This window comes from Varanus komodoensis, unplaced genomic scaffold (genome assembly GCF_004798865.1).
Source record: "Varanus komodoensis strain SLA01 unplaced genomic scaffold, ASM479886v1 scaffold15, whole genome shotgun sequence".
Lineage (NCBI taxonomy): Eukaryota > Metazoa > Chordata > Lepidosauria > Squamata > Varanidae > Varanus > Varanus komodoensis.
The window spans coordinates 24,756,423-24,778,218 of NW_025335440.1; the positions used below are offsets into that span (position 1 = coordinate 24,756,423).

At 41.3% G+C, this 21,796-nt stretch overlaps 1 protein-coding gene across 1 annotated transcript in view; it reads right to left on the reverse strand.

Annotated features, from left to right (window-relative positions):
• The window catches only part of MALRD1 (MAM and LDL receptor class A domain containing 1), a 242,556-nt gene that overhangs the window by 61,579 nt on the left and 159,181 nt on the right, over positions 1-21,796 (reverse strand). Inside the window, exons 25-27 of the mRNA XM_044425030.1 lie at positions 15,633-15,794; positions 8,312-8,469; positions 2,826-3,027 (exon numbers count right to left, since the gene is read on the reverse strand). Coding sequence (XP_044280965.1) covers positions 2,826-3,027; positions 8,312-8,469; positions 15,633-15,794 — 522 coding nt within the window. The remainder of the gene's footprint in view (positions 1-2,825; positions 3,028-8,311; positions 8,470-15,632; positions 15,795-21,796) is intronic.

A 21,796-nucleotide genomic window follows, 5' to 3' on the forward strand; every position in this document is an offset into this window, starting at 1 on the left:
TGATCTCTATTATGTAGCCTAACAAAGCATGTTCGGGCTGAATGTGACTCAGTGGTACTATCTCCAACATACAGTGCCTGAGCAGGCCAATAATAGCAAAACATGTGTTTAAGAGAAGAATATTCATTGACATCTGCAATGCAGGAATTGGCATTTTACTGGAAGGACACATGATCCCATTTTGTCACAAACACTGAAACGAATTCTGGGATCTCACTAAATCCCCCTGCCTAATGGGGGCTTGCTGTTTAAGAACAAATAAAAACCTCCGGTGAACTTAAGGGGCTGATAATGCTTTATTGCTTAGTGGTACCAACCAGCTAAATTGTGATTGCTTCTATTTAGAACATGTTGCCCTGGGAAACCTAAAGTAATTAAAGTGAAGCTGGAGAAGTAATAATGCATCCAGAGAGGGAAAAGAGTTTGCAGCAACAAAGCAATCTTTTAAGGGAAGAGAATATTACAGGAAAAGCATGATAGCAAGTTCTCATACTGTGCCTTTATCTTGGGTTGAAAAGTTGGTGAATAAAGATAACTGTTTTATGCAAAAGAAAAAGTCATTCACAACGTACAACACTTTTATAGGAATGATAGACAGAGGGATAGATGGATGGATAGATAAGGTGCTTTTTAACTTAGAATGTAAAAGATGGAGACAGTTACCTTTCATCATAAATAGTCCCTTCCCTTTCTCTTATAGAACAGGATTAGCAATAGAGCATTGCTGCTCTTTTTTAAAAATAATGTAACTAATCCAATGCTGTAATAAGCACTGCCTCATAGGAAATTCTCCATGCTAGTTTCTAATTAATGGGTCTCTATGAGATTTTCTTACCCATAATTCAAACGTGATAGCTATGGTAGCTTAGGTACAGGGATAACCCACTGGAATAAACAGCAGAGCCATGGGCACAACAGGAAGTATCTAGCGATGATAATTTTCAATATTAGTATTCAGGATCCCCCCCATTATGTATATAATGCAACAATCATGTTACATTTGTGCAGCCCTATTTGTTATCACCAACAAGGCAGCCTTTCTCAGCTGAGTGTTGCGATGCTGTGCTTTCACATTGGCAACTGCAAAAGAGCTGCAACAACACAGCCAGAAGTCAAACATATTTCAACATAATACACCTCCTAGATAGTGATTTACTGATCTTTCACTGTGGCACTGTACCTCTGCTGTCAATGGGAGTGAATGCCGAATGAGCCCATTTAAGTGGTCAGTCAGTTTTTCCCACTAGTATAGCAATGACAACAACAGGCAATTTTTGAAGCAAATTGAGCAAACATCACATGAACACAGTCGCACCTGGATTTACAACACTGCCAGACAGACTTATCATCATCTAAAATATCTCTACCTGATCCATTAACAACCCCTTTGAGACAGAAAATCCCTGCATGGAGTGTGAAGAACACATGCTTAAGAATCTCCCCTTGAAATCTACAGGATTTAACAGTGCTTAACTCCGGCCATGTTGAATCCTCTCTTCCATCCTCTGCTCCACATCCACGCAACTGATCTGCTAGCACAACTAGCGGCAAATTATTCATGAACATATTTTTCAGCACTGTTGCCATTTAGCCAGAAACTGCTGTGCCTGCCATCTGCTTATTGCCAACAACCTAAAAATATCCTTCTTAAACATAGGTAGTTAAAGAAATGACTAATTTTCATACAGCTACCTCATTCACATGCAAATAAAGGCAATTATCTGGGTGATCCTATTCCCTGTGTTGGAGATTTTGATACAGAATGGCTTTTTTCTACAGAATGAAATGCCATGAATGAGGGCTGTGTGAATATTTTGTTTCACTTCATTTTTGACTTGGATTTGCCCCATTTAGACCTCCAAACATAAACAAACATGAGACCATGTTTTCAGGAAAACCTCAGATGTTTCTGAACTTGCATTTCACTTTAAAGGACAACATTTTCATACATTAGTCTATGGGATGTGCATATTTGGTGTGCAGTTGCAAACAATGACTTCCAAAATGCACACTTACTCTATTGAATGTAAAGAAAAACTGATTACAATTAAAAACTGGGAGCAATGTGGAACTGAGTTTCGTCCTAGAATTCAGTTTCAACATGGAAATTAAAATACCTCAATAAACTTGAGGCTCCCTGATTCTCCCACCTCTATGCTTAATCAAAATCCTATACATGTTGCATAGGGCTAAGTCCTACTGAACTCAGTGAGATTTACTTTTGAGTAGACATATAGCGGATTGAGCCTAAAGTAGACTGGATGGAGGCAGATGTCTCTTCAAAGGCAGGCGGGTTGAAATCAAATACCAAGCAAGGTGTGAGGCGAGTCCAAGTTAAGGAACAGCATGAGAGCATCTGTGCCCCTCCTGCCCAGGGCTTACCTGCCTGCCACCTGCTTCCAAAGGCACCGTTCGTCCAGCCAGGCTCTGACGCTGCTCCTGGCTCCAGCACAGGAGAAAGTGCTGGGAGGGCGGTGCTATGAGATGGCAGGTGCTGAATGGGTCCGCCACTGTCCCATCAGTTTCAGACCTTGGAGGTGTTTAACTCAACATTATCCCGAGATAGAAATCAATAGTCATGTTAGAGAAAGCACATAAATGTAATGAATGAATGACCTTGCCAGAGACTCAGGGAGCCTGACTTAACTGTGCGCCTAAGAATCATCTGGAAATCTTCATGGGTAGAGTACAACAATGTTACTGGAACAGACTCAGCAATATTTCTGTTGGAGGGCGGAATACAAGTGATTAACTCTAATAAACAACAAATAAGATGTACATGTCCCTTCTCAAGGCACTCCTCAAGCCCCTGCAGAATTACATACCTCCTGATGCACATTCTGGGGTGAAAGAAATGTCGTCAAGAGCAAATTCTATAACTGCATTAGCTCCTACTTCAGCTTCAAATGCAACTTGGAAAGGACTGTTGCTGGAAAGGACCACACTGGCATATGTCCATGTATCTCTTTTATTTCCAGTTGATGCCCACATCAAAATGTCCATTCCAAGTTCTTCAATGGTGTATACCTATTGAAAGCAAAACACAGAAACTACTCACACCTGGTTTTGTGAGCGTCCTCACTGTTTCCTCTCCTGCAGAGAAGTCTAGGTGAAACATCCCTTCTCAGAAGCTAGTTCTTGCTTGGAGGGAAATCCTCCTTTGGAACCTATGGGGATTTCTTTATTTAATTTTAGATTTATATCTTGCCTTTTTCCTACAAAGGGCTCAAGGCAGCTTACGCCATTCTCCTCCTCCATCTTATCCCCACAACAACAACCCTGTGAGGTAGGTTGGGCTGAGAGTCTATGACTGACCCAAAGTCACCCAGTTGGCTCCATGGCCGAGCAGGGACTCGAACCCAGATCACCTGAGTCCCAGTCCCATGCTCTTAACCACTACACCACACTGGTATTTCTTCCCATTCAGATTCAGCAATCCCTCTCCCTGCCACACACGCAATGTGGATTTTTTATTTTTTGGCAATTAAAATATGCATGTTAGATTATACATTTAATGTTGTGCATAGTTTGGCCCAAGGATGAACTGCTCAGAAGACAAGAGCTTGCTGTTTCTCCTTTTCAATTTGAAGGCCTAACCACTGCAAGCAGCAATAGCACAACTGGTGAAATCTGGAAAGCCCTGTTGCGCTGGGCACTTGTGACTCTTTGAACCCAGAGAGGTGATTTATCATTTGGTTGTTTATTTGCTGTGACAAAAACTTTTCCAGTGCCAGCTGATCAAATGAATCAGTGGAAAATGGAACACATGCCATACAATGCACAAGCAAACATCCTTTAGATTGGAAATATAAAGAGCTTTCTGTGGCTGTTTCTTTTTGCACTATGTATTCTCTCTTGCAGACACGGACTCATTATACAGAATGTTTGCATTCTGAACAAAGGAAAGCCCAACTGCTGCCAAGCCTGGAACTGACATAAGGGGTTCATTTTTGAGTCTTTGCTCCCAGAATTGTTCGAAGGAGTCTGTTCTCTCTTTTCAAAAGCTGGACATTTCTTCAGTGCAGCTGCTGAGGAAATTCATTAGGTGAAAATGTCAGTGGCCGTGATGTGTCAGTGGAAGGGGATGGCATTTCCCACCTTTACCTTCCCACACATAGAGTCCGTGAAGGAGACAGGGAGTGCCAAAGTCAGCACTGTGCGAGCGCACGGCTGCTGACTGCATTTGTACTGCCTGCCTCCAGCAGAGCTGCGCTGCATAGTAAAGTCCGCAGGAACTTCCCCCTCCCTCACACGCTGCAGCCACCACTGCTGTGTTTCCACCTCCCTCTTAAATGCCCCTGTGCCTTTGCTTTCCTTTGCTGAGTGCAGCTCTTTAGCATCAGGCAAGTGTGCTTGGCCAAAGGGGGTACTCTGGCAGCAAAAGTAAGCGGGACCTGGTGGGCCACAGTACATGGCCAGTGACCTGTGCTTGGCTTGGTAGGCCAGACACTGTGCAGTCTGCAATCTTAGCTGCTGAGTAGTTAGCATTGGTCTCTTATGGGTAAAATCTGCAGCAGAGGGGAGACGCCAGATGACCAAAGAAAGGTTTCCCAGAACCAAATGCCAGTGGTACAGCAGCAACTCTCTGAGGAAATGTGAGTCTCTTCAACAGAACTCTTCAGGGCCTGGTGCCAGATGACCTGTGGATCTTAGCCCCTGGTTTAACCAGCACACTAAGATAAAATACTTGGTTATGCAATCACACACAGCAAGCCTTTTATGACAACACTTCTGTACAATTGTGCTTAAGATCCTGATTAAGGTGAGAGTTGAAAGTTGGCTTAGCATATTTGGAGGGACATATTCCAAGACCCCAGTGAACCAGAATTCAGACACACACTTCTTGAAAGTGCAGTTCAGGGAGGAATTGCCCATCTTCCACTTGTATCATTACAAGCACTGATCGGCTTAGAGGAATGGCCTATATGAAACTAAGTGGATGAAAGGATAAGGCTTGCATCACACATAAAAATAACTTATCAGTAAGTTGTTGTTGCCAGTGTGGATTTAGTTCTTTCACTCACACTGGACCATAGTGTGGGAAATCATGCAACTGGCAACCAGGCAAAGCATGGATAATTCTACTCTCATTTGTGAGATCTAAACAATTCGAAGAGTTTGGGAAGCACTAATGCTACTAGATCTCTAACTGATTTTTTCACTTACCTTCAACAGTCTAATTTCTGGGGGAGTCACACAGCCAGAACCAGAAGCAGAGTTTTATATATGTGATGTCCAGAACTAGGAAATATTGCAATGCACACCCAAGAAGACAAGGGAGTGGGAATTTATGATGGGTATTCAAGGTAATTTAGCTGCACTGGAGGATGAACTAAGTTGAAGCGAAGACAGTTCACAGCTTGTTTAAACAGTGGCTCTTGAAGAAGCATTCAGATTGAGAGCCAGAGATCGCTTGATCAATGGGGAGAGCAGGAGGCGATGGAACTTGGAGGCAAGTGGAAGAGCCACTTTTTCACTATAAAAGAAACCAGCCAATAATGCCCCCCCCCCACAAAACACCACAAGGGATCGGGAAAATAAAGGATAGCTGCCATCAGCGTTCTGGCTGTGGTTAGTTTCATACTCCTTCAAATGCCATCGGCCAGTCCCTCTAATTTGCTGGTGGAGGAAGCTTTTTTGGCCTCCCTGTGGTGGAGCTCTTGTATGAGTCAGGCATAATTAAGAAGGGCTTTTGAATAGAAGGGGGAAAGAACAGGGCCTTTAACAATGGCATTCTGAATACACTGGGAAAAGGAAGCATGGCAGCTAGTTTCTTTTATTTGTTTTCGTAATTCATTTTGAGAGAGATCTTTAACCACAATTTTCATAAAAACACCAAAAAGACTTTCGCTGGGCAGCAATACAGGAGGTACTTGAAAAAGTACCCTGAGTACCTGCTTGGATTTACCCATGTGCAGGTCTTAACAGGCTAGAGCTACCTAGATTTAAATTCCCCATGAAGTATGAAGCTTGGGGGCTGACGCTGGCTGATCACTATTTAATCTCAGACTCATATCCCTTTTTTGCTGATTTAATAGGAAGGGAAACCCTAGACATTGCCCAAAACCTCTTGAAGGAAGTGTCAAATAAATAATAATTGAAATCATAACCATTCCCATTGAACCTGGTGGGACTTACAGTGGAACCGGGGGCTGGAAACATATAATGAAAACAAATTGCTTTGATTTCTTCTAAAACCTAAAAGTTCCAAAAATATCAGGCTGGTATCAGCATCCTAGGACAGCTGCCAGGGCCACCACCTTTGAAACTGGTGCCAAGTCCTTCACACTTGTTCCATCAGCCTCTGTTTTCATTTCCCCAATGCCCAAGAATAATGCTATATTGAGCACTCTGAGTATTGTGAGGGAATCAAAATGGTGTACCCTTAACTTTAGTGTATTGTTGCTGTGGCCTGAGAGGAGGCTTGAGCTTGAGGGGAGACATAAGAGAAGTCCACCTAAGGGCACTGAGTTTGGAAACAAGTAGAAGCAAACTTGAAATTGTTCAACAAAATTTCACACAACATGACAGCGTCACTTCCAAAACATGGAAAACAGACAAAAATGGCATGTCCAGTTTGTGTTTCTCCCCACAAAAATGAGCTGAAGTAATAAAAAAAGTCATTTGTAATGAATTGGCTTGTCCTTTGCTGTAATTTATTACATCCCCATTCACAGCAATTTATGTAATATGAACTGCTTAACAAGCTGGAAAACTGAAATATTGGACATATATTGTCACAAGGGAGATTAATTTTGCCTTAACTTTCAGCATTATGGTGATGTGTTCAAGCTGCGCTACAGTGAAAGGAGGCTGAACAGCAAGGGTGCAATCGCTGTCTTCATCTCATTGTTCCCAGCCATGCCACACAGGGGACTCAGGTCTGAAACCAAGTGTGTTCTGAAGGAAAAGGGACTCTATGAAGAGCTGTATTTCAATAACCTGACAAGAAAAGTCTTCTTTGCATTGGAAGAGGACAGATCTTATGAGAGCTGCTCAAGCTGCTGGTCCTTTATGTAGACCATTCCTATCTGATCCTTGTTCAAAAGAACTCAGGGGCCTATATAAAGATCTTCATTGGCCCTAAAAGATGGAAGGAGAACCCAGTTTGGTTTGGAGGCAATTGTACCAGTGAGGTGGGCTGGATGATGCCAGGAGGCATTGCCATTCCAGAAAACCTCTCCTTCTTCCACTACACCTGCTCCACCCATTTTGCCTTCCTCTGTGCAGACTGAGTCACAGAGCTTGTGCCTCTCATTGTGGAGGAACAGATTCCGTCAGTTCCTGGAGGAATGGCTTTTCCAGGTGTTGCCTGAATTATGTGAAATATATGCAAGGGACCTGAAATATATGCATGGATATAAGATCCAGATGGATCTTAGGGTCCATGTGGACTGGACCCTAAGATCCAGACTGAAGCCAGCACATACTCTTCTGTAAAAATGACACCCCTAAACCATAGCTGCAAGATATGAATTTATCATAAGGTCAGCTCTGGGCTCCCGACATCAGCTAGAGGACCTTCCCTGCCTTACTTGGAGATGCCAGGGGCTGAATGTAAGGCCATCTGCACGCAAAGGATTTTGAACCTCCTCATCTTCATCAGGAATCCAATAAAAGTCATCCAAAATCTGGTATAGTATAAGTACAATGCAATTGCCAAAATATTCCTGTGGTTTGCTGATACGTGTAAGCAGTATCAGGTTCTTCAGATAGCCCATATCCAAAAACTGAACTTTTAAAAACTCTTACAGATAAGGAGCTGGAATATAGAGATTTCAATTGGAAGCAGTCTTCAGAATCCAAATGAACCTACCATCATTAATAAGAGAAGCTTCCCAGAAACATGGGAGTACCAATATATCACCTTCTCTGTGAGATGTGGGAGGTACACTAGAAATGAGAAAAACCAAGGAAGAGTCTGCCTTGCTGCAAATCCTCTAGTTGGGCAGGATTTAATAACAGTAAATCAGATAGTCAATATCATAAAACACAAATATTTCCTCCCTTATATAGTGCAAAGAGAAATTGGCCGTGTTACATTTTTGTTACATGCACTACCTAATTTAGAGGATCTAACAGCGTGAAAGTAAATAGTGAAGCATTTCTTCACATAAAGTATTATCAGCTCGATTGTGTACAGCAGCTGGAGGCTAGGAGTGCACACGTGGCTTTCATGAAAAAGAAGTGCTGCTAACGTGGACCCTGTTTTTTCAATCGGATCGGACCTAGCATGAGAAATCATGAAACCAAGAAAAGGATGGCTAATGCTGCTATGATCTACTCAATACTAAACAGCCTTTTTGCTTACCTTTAACATTCCAACTTTGGGGGAAGTACTTGACCAGAACCAGAAGCGGAGCCCGCATATATCTCGGCTGGCAGGGAAATATCTGGTGGTAATTATTCTTGCTTTGTCCCCTTCTTGTTTAGTAGATGAATTGACATATAGGAAATGACGCCCATTACCTTTGGGTAAATAAAACAATGCTGTGTCAGTATTACCGCAGTATCGCAAGAGGAGGAAAGGTGGGGTATAAATCTAATGTAATAGTAACAATACTGTATTAAACTTAAGTAAATGTGATCTTCTTAGGGTGCTGTAATACAATATGAGTGGCCCAGTTACAACTCTAAGCACAGTCAGTCTTTCACTGTAAATTGGGATTTCAGGTCTATGATCACAACTGGAAGTCCAGAACCAGAGCCAGTGTGGCGTAGTGGTTAAGAGCATGGACTGGGACTCAGGCGATCTGGGTTGCCTGATCAGCCATGGAGCCAACTGGGTGACTTTGGGCCAGACACAGTCTCTCAGCCCAACCTACCTCACAGGGTTGTTGTTGTGGGGATGAGATAGAGTAGGAGAATGATGTAAGCTGCCTTGAGCCCTTTGTAGGAAAAAGGCAGGATATAAATCGAAAAATAAATAAATAAATAATCCAAATAGTAGTTCTGAATTACTCTGCAGCATGTGCATGTGTAATCATGGTAAAGTTTGGTGTAGTGTTTCATGCAGTGTCTACGGAATTTATACCTTATGAGACTATCAGCAGAGACTTAGTCTCTGTCCATACAATTGACCATGCAGGAAAGCCATAGGAGAACCAGTTGCCTGCATGTTTTTGAGCATTTACTCAAATGCTCAAAATGCAGGGTGGAGAACTGCTTTAAGGTGAAGGTCCAAATGAGACCCCACTAGGTCTTCCATCTAACAGATGCCATTGCATTAATTACCCTCGAGCACTTGCTGATTAATTACCCCAGAGCCAGGCCTGCCCAGAAAAAAAATCCAGAACTCCCCCACATTTCCCCTTCAGTGATCAGCTCTGAAAAAGGAGATTTAGAGTTAGCACAACCATCCTTTGTGGCTTCCTTGCTAACCTAGGAAACAATGCCAGAACAGAAGCTGTGGCTCTAAATGCTTGGAAGGAGCAGGATCAATGACTTAAAAGAAAATAATACACAGCAAAAAGTGCCTGCTTGTAAGAATAAAATGCTTGTTTTATAAGGCTGTGTTTTTGTATTGCTGTTTAATTAATATAAGGTGACATATAAATGCAATGTAATGACTAATGATCATTGCAATAATCAGATAATGTTTTAGAACAGGAATTGACCACAGCTCAGGCAAGTCCTCAGGCTCCAGGGAAAGAAAATCACTCCTCTCAGAGTGGCTGAACAGTGTTCAGGTTAAGAGGAATCAATCAATGCAACAATATTGTGGGCGACAACTAATGCAGCAGCTTCTCTTTTGCTGGGTCTGCTGCACTCGTAGACACCACTGTTTGCATAACAGGCTTTTGTAATTTTATAAAGAACCTGAAAAACAAGTAGAAATGCTCATTTCTGATCAAGACAGGTCATTTTCTGCCCTATTCTGGATATGAACGTATCTGCTCAGTTTGAGTTATTGTTAGAACCACAAAAACTCCACCGTACAAGTAGAGTTTCTCATCTGCATCGGTGTAATAGCATACTAGACCCAGATCGCTAATTATACACCATCATGATGTACATATGTTGAACCATTTTATACTGTATAAAATTACCCCACCCGTTTTTGTAATGTTTCCATCCTGTGTCCTTTTATAATTACCTATTTGCTGTAACTAAAATTAAGGAATTTCATACCCAAGTTATCACTAGCATTCACTCTACAAGCACACCAGTGTTTTTCCCTGCTTTACTATTTTTCTCATTTTTATATACACAGAAAAAATAATACACAGCTAGAATACTACTTCTGAAAGTTTATCTGTGTTAAATATTTATTCTTCACCATAAGATATAGTCAGTTTTAGGGAAGCTGAATGCAGAAAGTAGAGATGCTGCATAAAGTATAACCTTGATTGTTTCAAGCTACTGCCAGACTCATTAAGCATTTTTTTTTGTTTCCCTCAAATCCTTGGTCCTTATCTTTAATTAGAACATTACGTTTCTATGAGTATCTGTTATTAAATCTCCATGGAGTCATGAAGCTTCAACTTTGCAGAAGAAATACAAATAAGAGTTTTGAGAATTTCAAGATTAGTTTAAAAGAGAGGAAAATCTAAAGATCTCCTGTACTATGAAGGGCATCTCCTTAGAGATTAAGGCAGCCTTCAGCCATCTCATACACATTCAAGTGGGGGAACAGAAACTGCACTAGCAGTGTGACAGTGTTTGTGCATCCAGAATTTATTATCAATACATTTTATGCATGGCGTTGTAACCATGTTAGACTGCTTCAGCATGTCCCATGCTTCTCTCCACCCCTTAAGCCTGGCATCCTAGTGGGAACTTTGCTTTCCACCCACAGTCCTGGTCTATGGCCAGACTTTGTCTGACTCAGAACAGCACAGGGGACAGCTGCACCAATTGCAGCATCAACCAGAAGGAACAAAATGCAGGGCAACGTATCACTGGTGGTGCAATGCCACTAATTTGCCCATGGTACCATTGGCCATCTAGCAGTGTCATGCAGAGGGAGGGCGCAGATTGATAAAATAGATGTAAAGGGCGGATTTCTTCCTTACTACCATAGCCCCCATCCAATCACCCTTTACAGTTGCTTAAAAAAAACACTCATGAGATCCTGTTTGCAAATCTCCTTTGTCATGCCTAGTTTGACCCTTTGTCTGCCTTTATTATGGCCACAAATAATTCACTAGCTGAATCAAAGTAGAATTTAGTCCAGGTTACACTGTTTTAGTGGGCTTGTACCATATACAGAATGTGTGAAGATGCTACTTGGTTACACCATTAAGTCTATTAACTATGGCTAGACAACATATGGCTGTGAAGCAATCTCCACTTGGCCTGTGAAGCCTCCTTGGATTCTTACCCCTTGAAGAATCTCTGGGAGGAATCTCTGTTGATCTAAGGCTGAGTTCCTTTTGTCATGGTGAGACACACAACTCCAAGCAAAAGAGTGGTGGCAGCGTGTGTGTGGAGTGACATTGGACATTGTCATTACTGTCATCATGTGATCATGGAGGGCAGTTTGTGGTCCCCATCTAAAACTTATTTTCACCTTTGCTGTGTGCCAGCCTCCAGCAGGGCCTGGCAGAGAAGCACCTTTCTTGGTGCTCTTCAGGCTTCTTCTATTGTTGTGGATGCTTTTCAGATTAGCACATTTTCTTCCAGGCAATGGTATGGAATCAGTTCAAATGAGTCCCTTGAGCCTCCGCCTTCATTTCCCATGAGCATTTCTGGACTACACAGTGCAGCTTAAAGACATTTGTGGGAAATGAAGATGGCCATGGCAGCCATTTTGCAGTATGCTGAAATTGCCAAATTGCCCAGGAAGGTTGCCTACCCCAGCCTATGTCATTCTGTTTTTAATTCCGGAGACATTCTAATGGAATGAAGGCAACAAACTCAACTTTTGATGAAGCAGTAATTAATGCACAGTGCATTGCGTCTGTGACTAAGTCATCAGACAAGAGTACTGGCTCATGGAAAATGCTGTTAGCACCTCATTCCAGCAGCAATTCTATTGACAAACAACATTTCAAGAAGCAAAAATGAGCATAGCATAAATAAAGTGTGCATCAGGGAGCTCATTCCTTCATTGTTTAAAGAGTTTGGAGCAGCTGGATTGAGGTTACAACCTCAAAAAGCCACTCCGAGTCAGAGCGGCTTACATTAGCTTTCGCCTACAATTGAATGTAATTTTGGCTCTTCCACTCCTCAAGTAAATGTAGCTAATGGGTTTCAGTGCTGCGTTATAACATAGAGACTTGAAAATGGCTGCTTTTCGTGTTTTAAGCCTGCTCTGTTCAGCCCTCAATCTTATGTAATTTCTTGCTGTCATTTGGCTTTCAGTAAGAGGATTTTGCAAAGGCAATCGGAGAAAAACTCTCAGCTATTCTGAAAGTAGAGATGATGTCCTTACCCAGACAATAAAGACAGAGTTCTCCTGAGTGTGAACGTTCAGAACTGTGGTGCCACTGGATAATTACAGACTCTGGACTAACAGTATGATCCTATACATGCCTTCTCAGAAGTAAGGTCTATTGATTTCAATTGAACTTGCTCCCCAGTAAGGGTGAACAGAATTCCAGCCTGAATGCTTTTATAGGTAGAGATATCACAATTCTGGAAATTTTAAAGCCATTAAGAAAACCAATTTTCCACACTCCCTAGCATTTTTTCTGGGAAGATGGGACAGGAGAGAAATTTGGGAAAAACAGAAATGCATCTAAAGTAAATTAGATAGAAACTGTCTTACACAGTCAATATGTTGCATGGAATGTCTGGGTTTTATATAGTTTACACTGCATTCAGGTGAGTTAATATTCCCTAATGTTATAGATCTTCATACTGCACATTTTGAGTAAGTAAAACCATGCCTTAAAACCATTTTCACAGATTTCAAGAGAGGAAAGGTGATGTGTGTATGTTTCCACTGGAAAAACCCAGACCTTCATATTTCTTCCTGGAGGAGATTCTTTAGATATATATTATTCATTTATTTAATTTCATTTCTATATCATCCAACAATTCACAAAAGCTCTCTGGCAGTTCACAACAATTCACTAAAGTTACAGACCACAGAAATAACATTTCAATAAAAACAGTATAACCCTGGAAGTCTCAGATATTCAATGTCTGGAGAGGCTCATATTGAGAGAGGCACTCAGACAGGACGGTGGTCTAGATCCAGGGAAAGCTTTATTGGTTAAAACAAGCACTTTGAACCAGGCTCAGAAATATACAGGCAGCCAGTGCAAGCACTCCAGGCAATGTCAGGATTTTCTGAACATTACTTGGATGCTCACATTATGGGCAATCTCCATTTGTGATTGATGTGCACATAGTAAATTTGTCCAAATCAAGGAGTGATGTAATGAGAAAACTGTGCAAATCTCCCCAAATTCCCCTAGGGTGGGGCTAATTCAGTCTAGTGAGGACACTTGTGCAGATAAGGAATCTGAATGGGAAATCAGGAATGAGTCAAATGCAAGCACACATTTGGTAATGTGCAAATACACCTCTGAGGTGCTGAACAAGAGAATTGTTTAACGCTTCCAACAGGTCATGCTAATATACTTTGTGCTCAGAAATGACATTCTCATAGTTCTGTAGGTTAGAGTGTTAGAGTCAGGAAGCACAGCTTAATTAAGTCATCAACTCTGCTCCCAGTGACTGAATCATACATGCACAATTGTCTTCCAGTGACCATAGCAGCAAGGGATGGCTTGGGAATGGGGTATTGCACAACATGCTGAGATAGCATAACACCCAAGACTGTGAACAGTGATGGTCACACTTCAGATCTCACTTTGGCAACAAGTTCAATAAGGAAGACTAAAGAAAGCCACTATTCTTTCAGCCCCCACCAGTTGAGTATCTGTAGTACGACGGAAGTAACATTTGGTTTCCTTACCATACTTCAAAACGGATAAATGAAAAACTGCCTGTGAAGTGCTTTGCACATACATAAATCCTAAGAAAGGATTACCAATTTTGATTCAACTGTCATGCATCTCCCCAGAGAAACCAGAGATGTCCAAAAGAGGATTTCTAAGGGTTCTCACAAAACTACCATTCCTGGGGTCTGTTGGAGGAAGCCATGGTAGTAAACTCAAATATGATCACAACATAGATACACCCTAGCTATAATCATTATCACCATCACAGACATGCTTCCTTGATATCAGCCTGGTAAACCCAAATGCAATAGTGCAGCTCAGGTGATGAGGGCTGAGCGTGGGGAGGGCAGAGTGGGAAGGCACCAGGAGCGCCCACTACTCCATATTTATCTGGCCAACAGTCTCCACAGCACCAGTGCATACAAAGCAGGGATGTGCAAACTGGCAAGACCTCACCTGCTTCAATTCCATCTCAAATTCATTCTATATTTCAGTTTCAGCTTTAAAAGCTTTCATTTCCCCAACGGTATATATCGGTTGCATGCATTTGTGAAAGGCATACCTTTTAAAACTCCATCGAATAAATCATGTTTGTGTGCATTTTTCAGAAGTTTGTATTTTTCATGGGCATTCCCTAAAGAACTCTATTATTTCCCACAACAAATGGGATTCTAAGCTTGGAATCTATGGGCTTTGAACAGAGATTGCATTCAGGTCCACCTTCGATTCTAGGGGATGAAAATTGGGTAAAATCTGCTCCAAAATGAATGGAAATAATTTCCCACACATCTCTGTAGATTGCACAGACGCTGGGGAGGCTCTGATGCAACAGACCTGCTCTACCCTTTGAACCTGCAGTGAACAGGGCTCCTCTCTCCCAATGGAGCGAATATCATAGCCATCAGGCAGTGAGAGAATCGCCTAGTCTCAGCAGAATTATTTTTCAAAGACAGCACAGCCACCAGGGTAGAAGAGAATCTTCATTATGGTTGTGTGATGACCCATGCACTTAATACAGTCATTAGATGATAAGCCAGCTACAACCGAAGATTGGCTTGTTCCCAGTTCCCAGTGTAGTTAACAATAGTTAAACTGCTTGCTACTCTAAATTCTTCATCACAATAGCCTAGAAGGGGAAAGTGTACAAGTACCACCTTAATTAAGTTTTTTTTTATCTTTAAGATGATATGGGCTGATTTAATCTATGAAGGGTTTTTTTTTTTTTAATTTTCCTCTCAAGGGGTCCTGATTAATTAGTATCTTTACATTTTATTTAGCAATGCATTATCTTTGGAAGTGAAACAAAGGCACACAGGCACAGCAAAGAATTAGGAATGATATGACTGGGGCTGCCTTGAAAAGAACAATCTATAAATTATACTGACTGTTGCTAACTCTAGCAATGATCACAATGGCTGATAAGTGTCAAGTGTCAAGCTGCTTTATTTGATTCACATTCAAACAGCAGCATCAGATGACATTCAGTGTGCTCACCACTGGCCAGTTCTTCTCAGTCATTTCTGGTGTCTGTCTTATATATTGTCACAGAAAATAAAAAACAACCTTTTCCCCACTGGCATGTTACAATTAGTTCCCTGTGGTATTGGATCACCATAATTTTCTTGCTTGCACAGCACACAAAATTTGATTTCATGTCCACCATGGACTTGAACTCACTATCCCTTCAGCAAACAGCTTGATGATATCTGTTTGAGGAGTAACAGTTTTCAATCATTTTCTTTCTGCAAAAGGTGGCTAAGAAGAATGGCCGATTACCTGGTGTGTGATCCTTGGCTGGGCCTCCTTGTTCTATGACAGCCCTGTTGCCTATGAGCCAGTCGAATTCATCTCCAGGATCCTGTGTGAACTTACATGCAGTGGTCCAGTCTTGGCCTTGAGTTTCAAAGTTACAGCTTCCTGGGACACTGGTATATTGGCCTGCCAACATAAGAACAACCACATGTATGTATGCATGTATGTACATATGTATCTATTGTCATCATCTAGATTTTCATAGACCACTGTCTGGAGCGGTTTGTCACAAATTAAAAGTACATATGAAAACAATCTAGGCAAATTAAAACAACCTAAGTAAAACAATAAAAAGTAAAATTGGGAGTCCATATAAAGCAACAATAGCAAATCCTATGCTCTGATAGCAAATCAAATCTTTCCATGTTCCTGAAGCTGGATCTAAAATGGCATTTCACATCCATAAGAGACTTGGAGGTAGCCATGCAGTTTGCAAGTATGGAACAAATCTTTAGAAAAGAAAACCTAATTCAAAATAGCACCTGGAAATAATTAAAAGGAGAAACTTCCTTAAAACTATTAAACTTAAAAGCCTGATTGATTGATTGATTGATTGCTTTTTCACCAGGTGCCAAAATGGTAGCATAGGTGTTAGGTGTGTCTTTCTATGGAGGGCTTTCCATAACTCGAGTGCCAATATTGAGAAAGCTTTTCTTTTATTGCTTGTTCAGGTATTAAGGTCCCAAGCCATCCAGGGCTTTAATGGCAAGTAGCAGCACCTTGAATTGGGCATGGATGCAACAAATGAAGGATGATATCCATAAACCTGGATATTCCCATCAAAGTTCTAGATGACATAATACAAGAACATGCTGCATTGCATCCTTAGGATTATGCCTGCTGTTGGGAGAATGTACAAAATACAGTCAAGATATGGGCATCCTTCAAAACTTGTCAAAGAGTATTCATATTGTGTGGAAAATGTATAAAACAGTATCAAGATGTACACATTTCCCAAGACTTATTGGTGAGTATCTAGACTGACTGGCAATATGCATATTCTGTATGAAACATGGAAAATGTGCACAATGATCAGCTGACCTAGCCTTATTGGCTATTCAACTTATATTTCTTCTAACGTGCATTTTTATATGAACCAGATGTACATAACCAGAAGAGAGGTCCTGATTAGGGTGCACATTTCAAAGAAAGCATTAATTCCGTGCATAGGAAAACCAGTGGAGGTGGTGGCAGGAGGAGAGAAACAAGTAAAAATTCATAAAGAAGAATTTATTTTAATATTTTAAAATATTATTTTAAACTTATTATTAAATAATAACTTCACATTATTTAAGTTATTTTAACAGTAATGTCACTTGACCTTCTGTTTTGTATTTTTATCCATATTTTATTAACACTGTATTTTAATATGTTGTATGACAAATCTAGACAGCATACTAAAAGGCAGAGACATCACCCTGCCAACAAAAGTGTGTATAGTGAAGGCTATGGTTTTCCCAGTTGCAATGTATGGCTGTGAAAGCTGGACCATAAGGAAGGAAGGCTGAGCGCAAAAGGATTGAGGCCTTTGAATTGTGGTGCTGGAGGAGACTCCTGCGAGTCCCTTGTACCGCAAGGCAATCAAACCGGTCAGTCCTAGAGATCAACCCTGACTGCTGTTTAGAAGGCCAGATCCTGAAGATGAAACTCAAATACTTTGGGCACCTAATGAGAAGGAAGGACTCCCTGGAGAAGAGCCTAATGCTGGGAGCAATAGATGGCAGAAGAAGAAGAGGACGGCAGAGGATGAGGTGGCTGGATGGAGTCACTGAAGCAGTCAGTGTGAACTTAAGTGGACTCTGGGGAATAGTGGAGGACAGGAAGGCCTGGAGGAATGTTGTCCATGGGGTCGTGATGGGTCGGACACGACTAACAACAACAACAACAACAATTACATTTTACTGTGTTTTATCTTATGATTGTGAGCCTCCCAAAGGTGCTGTGGCACAATTGGGCAGCATACAAATGTTTTAAATAAATAAATAAATAAATAAATAAGAAAGTAGATAGAGATTTTTCTGATCTCTCAAATCTTCTAGAACTTTGGATATGCCACTAACTCAAAAGTAAGTTAATCAACAGTAAGTTAAGAATGGACATAATGTATACTGACAAAAAATTCACAAGTTGTGGTGATGATCACAAGTTGATTTGGCTTTAAAAGTGGATGAGAGAAACTTACAGACAACTAGTCTATTAATCAGTATTAGCTGTGACAGCTAAATAGACCACTCACTTCAGAAGCAGAATACTTCTGACTATCATAATAGAAACAGACAATGGGGAGAATGTTGTGGCTTACAGGCCCCAAATGAAGGGCCTATAAGCATGGGGAAAGTCATTATTAGAAACAGGGAAAAATGGACTCTGTCTGGGTCAACAGTGGTCTTGTTTTACATATTATCCAGACATTCTCATTATCTAGAGGTGGGGAGTGAAACAGTGGCAGTGCTCAGCATCAGCTAACATTCTAGACATGGTAGGCCAGTTCTTTGCATTCTGGACTGCCCCTGGGAATCACCCTGACCCCTGGGAATTCTGCTGCTGTGTGTATGTGTGTGAGAGAAACAGTTATATAAACCCACAAGTGATGGAGATGGCTCCAGGAGGACTTCAAGCTGCAAGTCCACCCAGAATGGGTTGAGCACCTTCCATTTAGTCAGAAGAACCACCCACTCGTAGCATCATGGTCTTTTCTAGATGGATTTTCAGTTCATTGGCTCTCATCCACTGCATTTCTGTAGCCAGGCACCAACCTAGCATGTTCACAGTTCCACCCAATGGCAATGAGAAAGAGAAATGGAGTTGTGTGTCTTCAGCCTGCAGAAAGAACACTCTGAAATTCCAGGTGACTGCATGCAACAGTTTTGTCTTGATGTGGAAAAGCATGGGGGACAAAAACCAGGCCCATCAGAATCCCATACTGGAGAATCCATAGGAAAACCAAAATTCCCCCCAAAGCCACCTTCTGGAGTCATCTATTCATTCACTTTCTCGTTTTCCTGATCTTGGGGACAGTCTAGCCTGAATTCACAGGCAGTGTAGACATTTTTTAAGTCTGCATGAAAATGTGTGGCATTATCATTTTATTAATACATTGCATTTATATCCCACATGCCTCCAGCTCATGTGCATATTTTGGTGAGATATTTTCCTTATAGTAATGTCTTTGTGCATTTATTCCTTACTTGTGTGCATTTTTGTGCACACTCTTCCTGGAGTTTGCAGTTTTTGAATGGGGAACTGTAGTGTTAAACTGAGTCAAGTGCAAATTTGTACAAATTTCTCTCACAGGCTCAGCAGCTGTGAATCTGGTAATTCACATAAAACTTCAGATGAAATGAATTTCTCTGCCATTCCTGTGCCTCCACAACAAACTCTTTTGCAAATGCTTGTGTACTTCAAGAAATTGAACCAAAAAGCATTTCTATACTTAATTTGGCGGAATGGGTTTAGCAGAAAGTAATGCATTTAAGAACTTTAGATCAGAATGTGGGTTGCAGAACAGAAAGCCCACACGTTTCCAGTGTATTTTGTTCATTCTTGTGAGAACCTGCAGAGTGAAGCTGAATTTGAAAAGACTTTAATTTAAATTGATTTTTTCTATTTGTACCTCAAGAACTCTTGATTTCCCCACTTTTTTATTATGTGAGTATAAACGAATCTGGTCTTCAATTACTAACCACCTTTCCTGAGCAAAAGAAATCAATCTAAATAGGCGGGATTACTTCTGGTATCGTCAACAACCGATAATATAGTATAATAGAACATGCCAGCATTGTTTGCAGAAAGGAAGCAAAGGAGATTTATTTAGCCTGCCAGTCCAATGCAAAACCATAAAGCATAGTTATTGCAGGGCTACTCGTTAAAGCTATTCCCAACTGAATGACAAACACAATATTACTCTTGGTTAAATGGGATTGTTGACACCAGCCAGGCCTGAACGAGGGACATGCACGATGAGCACAGTTACACAGATTGTTGCCATGCCATCCAGATAGTTTCAAGAGTGCATCTGCAACCCCAGGGAATATGCTGTGTCCACCAGAGACAGGAAGCTTCAGGTTTCTAGGGTATTGTGGGGAAGGCAGAGATTGTCTACCTCTCTCCATACAGCCAGCATTAAAGAAGTGAGATCACATGCACTGGGGTGGGTGGAACAGATTGCAAGTTTTTTCCAGACTGACTGGCATCCTAGGTACTGATCAGTGGGGATTTGCTTGCTTTACTGCAGTAAGGTACCAAGGGATTGAACTGGGGACTCTGGGAGCAGGTACCCAGACACCTTACTCACTGGGGCTCCAGGGCTGCTCTCTGACAAAGGAGGCTTTTAAATCAAAGAAGCTTAGAATAGCAGAGTTGGAAGGGCCCAAGAAGGCCATCGGGTCCAACCACTTGCTGTTGCAGGTTACCAATTTACACCCACTCAGATGACTGCCCAGTTTCTTTTTTTATTCGTGCTGCATACAATGACACCCATGTAAGGGCCAGAGATGGTACTCCTGCACTGCAGAGCTGCAGCTAGTAAATGCCTGCTTGGCGCTGCATAACTCTTGCTCCAGGATGGACTTCTCAGTCTGAGCAACTAACCTCATGAAGTTTCACAAAGCCTTGTCGAGTCTAAGCCTCCTTGTCTTTATGCTCTGGAACTACCAGTCTTCTTTGAGTACATCCTCCATCTCTGTCCTTCTGGACCCTTGTCCTGCTCTGAAACCTGATCTCTAATGAGGAATATGCAACTTGTGCTGTTCCAGATGTTGATGGTCTGCAGCTTCTATCATCTTTAGCTAGTATAACCAGTGCTGTATCAGGAAAAGAAGGCTAGATGAATATGGGGTGCCAGCTGGAGGAGTAACCCATTAGATAACCCAGCTATGGAAAGATCCTGAAGCCTAGAATGAATGGCCAACTGCAAGGGCCCAGCCAGAAGTCTCTGCAAATCAGTGGAATGGCTGATTTTGTGCCTGATACCTTCAATACTAGAAACTGAGTACATCTGCCATTCCTTTTGACCCATCCTTTACGGCAGAAGAGCCTGAAAGTCTGGTCAAGTGCCAGGGCCAGAAGAGCCTGTCCTACGTATCCCCATATGTCCCTGTCATAGTTATACTTTTGCAAGTAAGCTTATGTGGGAGATAGTATTAAAATGCAGTATATACTAATAAAGGATAAAATGTAGAGGAGGAGGAAGATTTTGTAAGTCACTCTTAGTTCTTCACAAGAGGATAAGAGGCAGGATAAGAGTATAATAAAATAAATAAATAAATAAAATAATGGTCAAACTGAGCCCTTCAAAATTGCTTGCCAATGGATTAAGGCAACATATAAATTTAGCCAGACAGTTTCTGCTACTATGAAGTTGCACAGTCCTCTCGACTATTTGGCCACGTGCATCATCAAGTATATTTTGGGAACATGATACGAATACATGGTGTTGCTTTCCAACTTTATGCATCAAGACATAATGTGTCAAGTTGCATTCTTCTCTGGCTGGCTGGTAGTCAATGGACATGGAGAGGGAGAAGCTGTTTGAACATCAGCTACAACTGATGTTCATCACAGGAGGAAATTTTCAGATGAAGAAAAGGCCACTCCATAAGCAGTTCCTGACACCCTCCCATTTGAACAGTATCATGACTCTGAAAGGTTTCTGCAACTCTATAACTGATTGATTCCTTGGCAAAGAGTAACTAACAAAGCAATCCTATACATGGTTGATTAAAGGTAAATCCCACTGAGTACAAGGGAGTGTATTGTCAGGCCAGGAGGCATAGGATGGCAGCCTAAAGGATTAAAGTAAAATCATTCTGAGCAAATGGGATTTTTTTGTTTTTCTCACAAAGCAAAAGGCTATAGCAGCCAGCACTGATGCATATGCAAAGATGGTGGAGTTTAGCTGCTTAGCAGGAAGATCATAGAAATGGAACAGAAATTGTAAACTGATTCATCAATCCCAGTTTGAATCATCAAAGTATTTTCACATGCTGTAGCTAATTTATAGTTTATGCATTTGAGAATTATGAACCTACTAGATTCAGTTTATGAACCAATTAATTTTGAATAGTGGTAGCATCACTAGAATAAACCAACAAACTGCACCTTTATTAAACATGCTTCCTGGTCAGCAT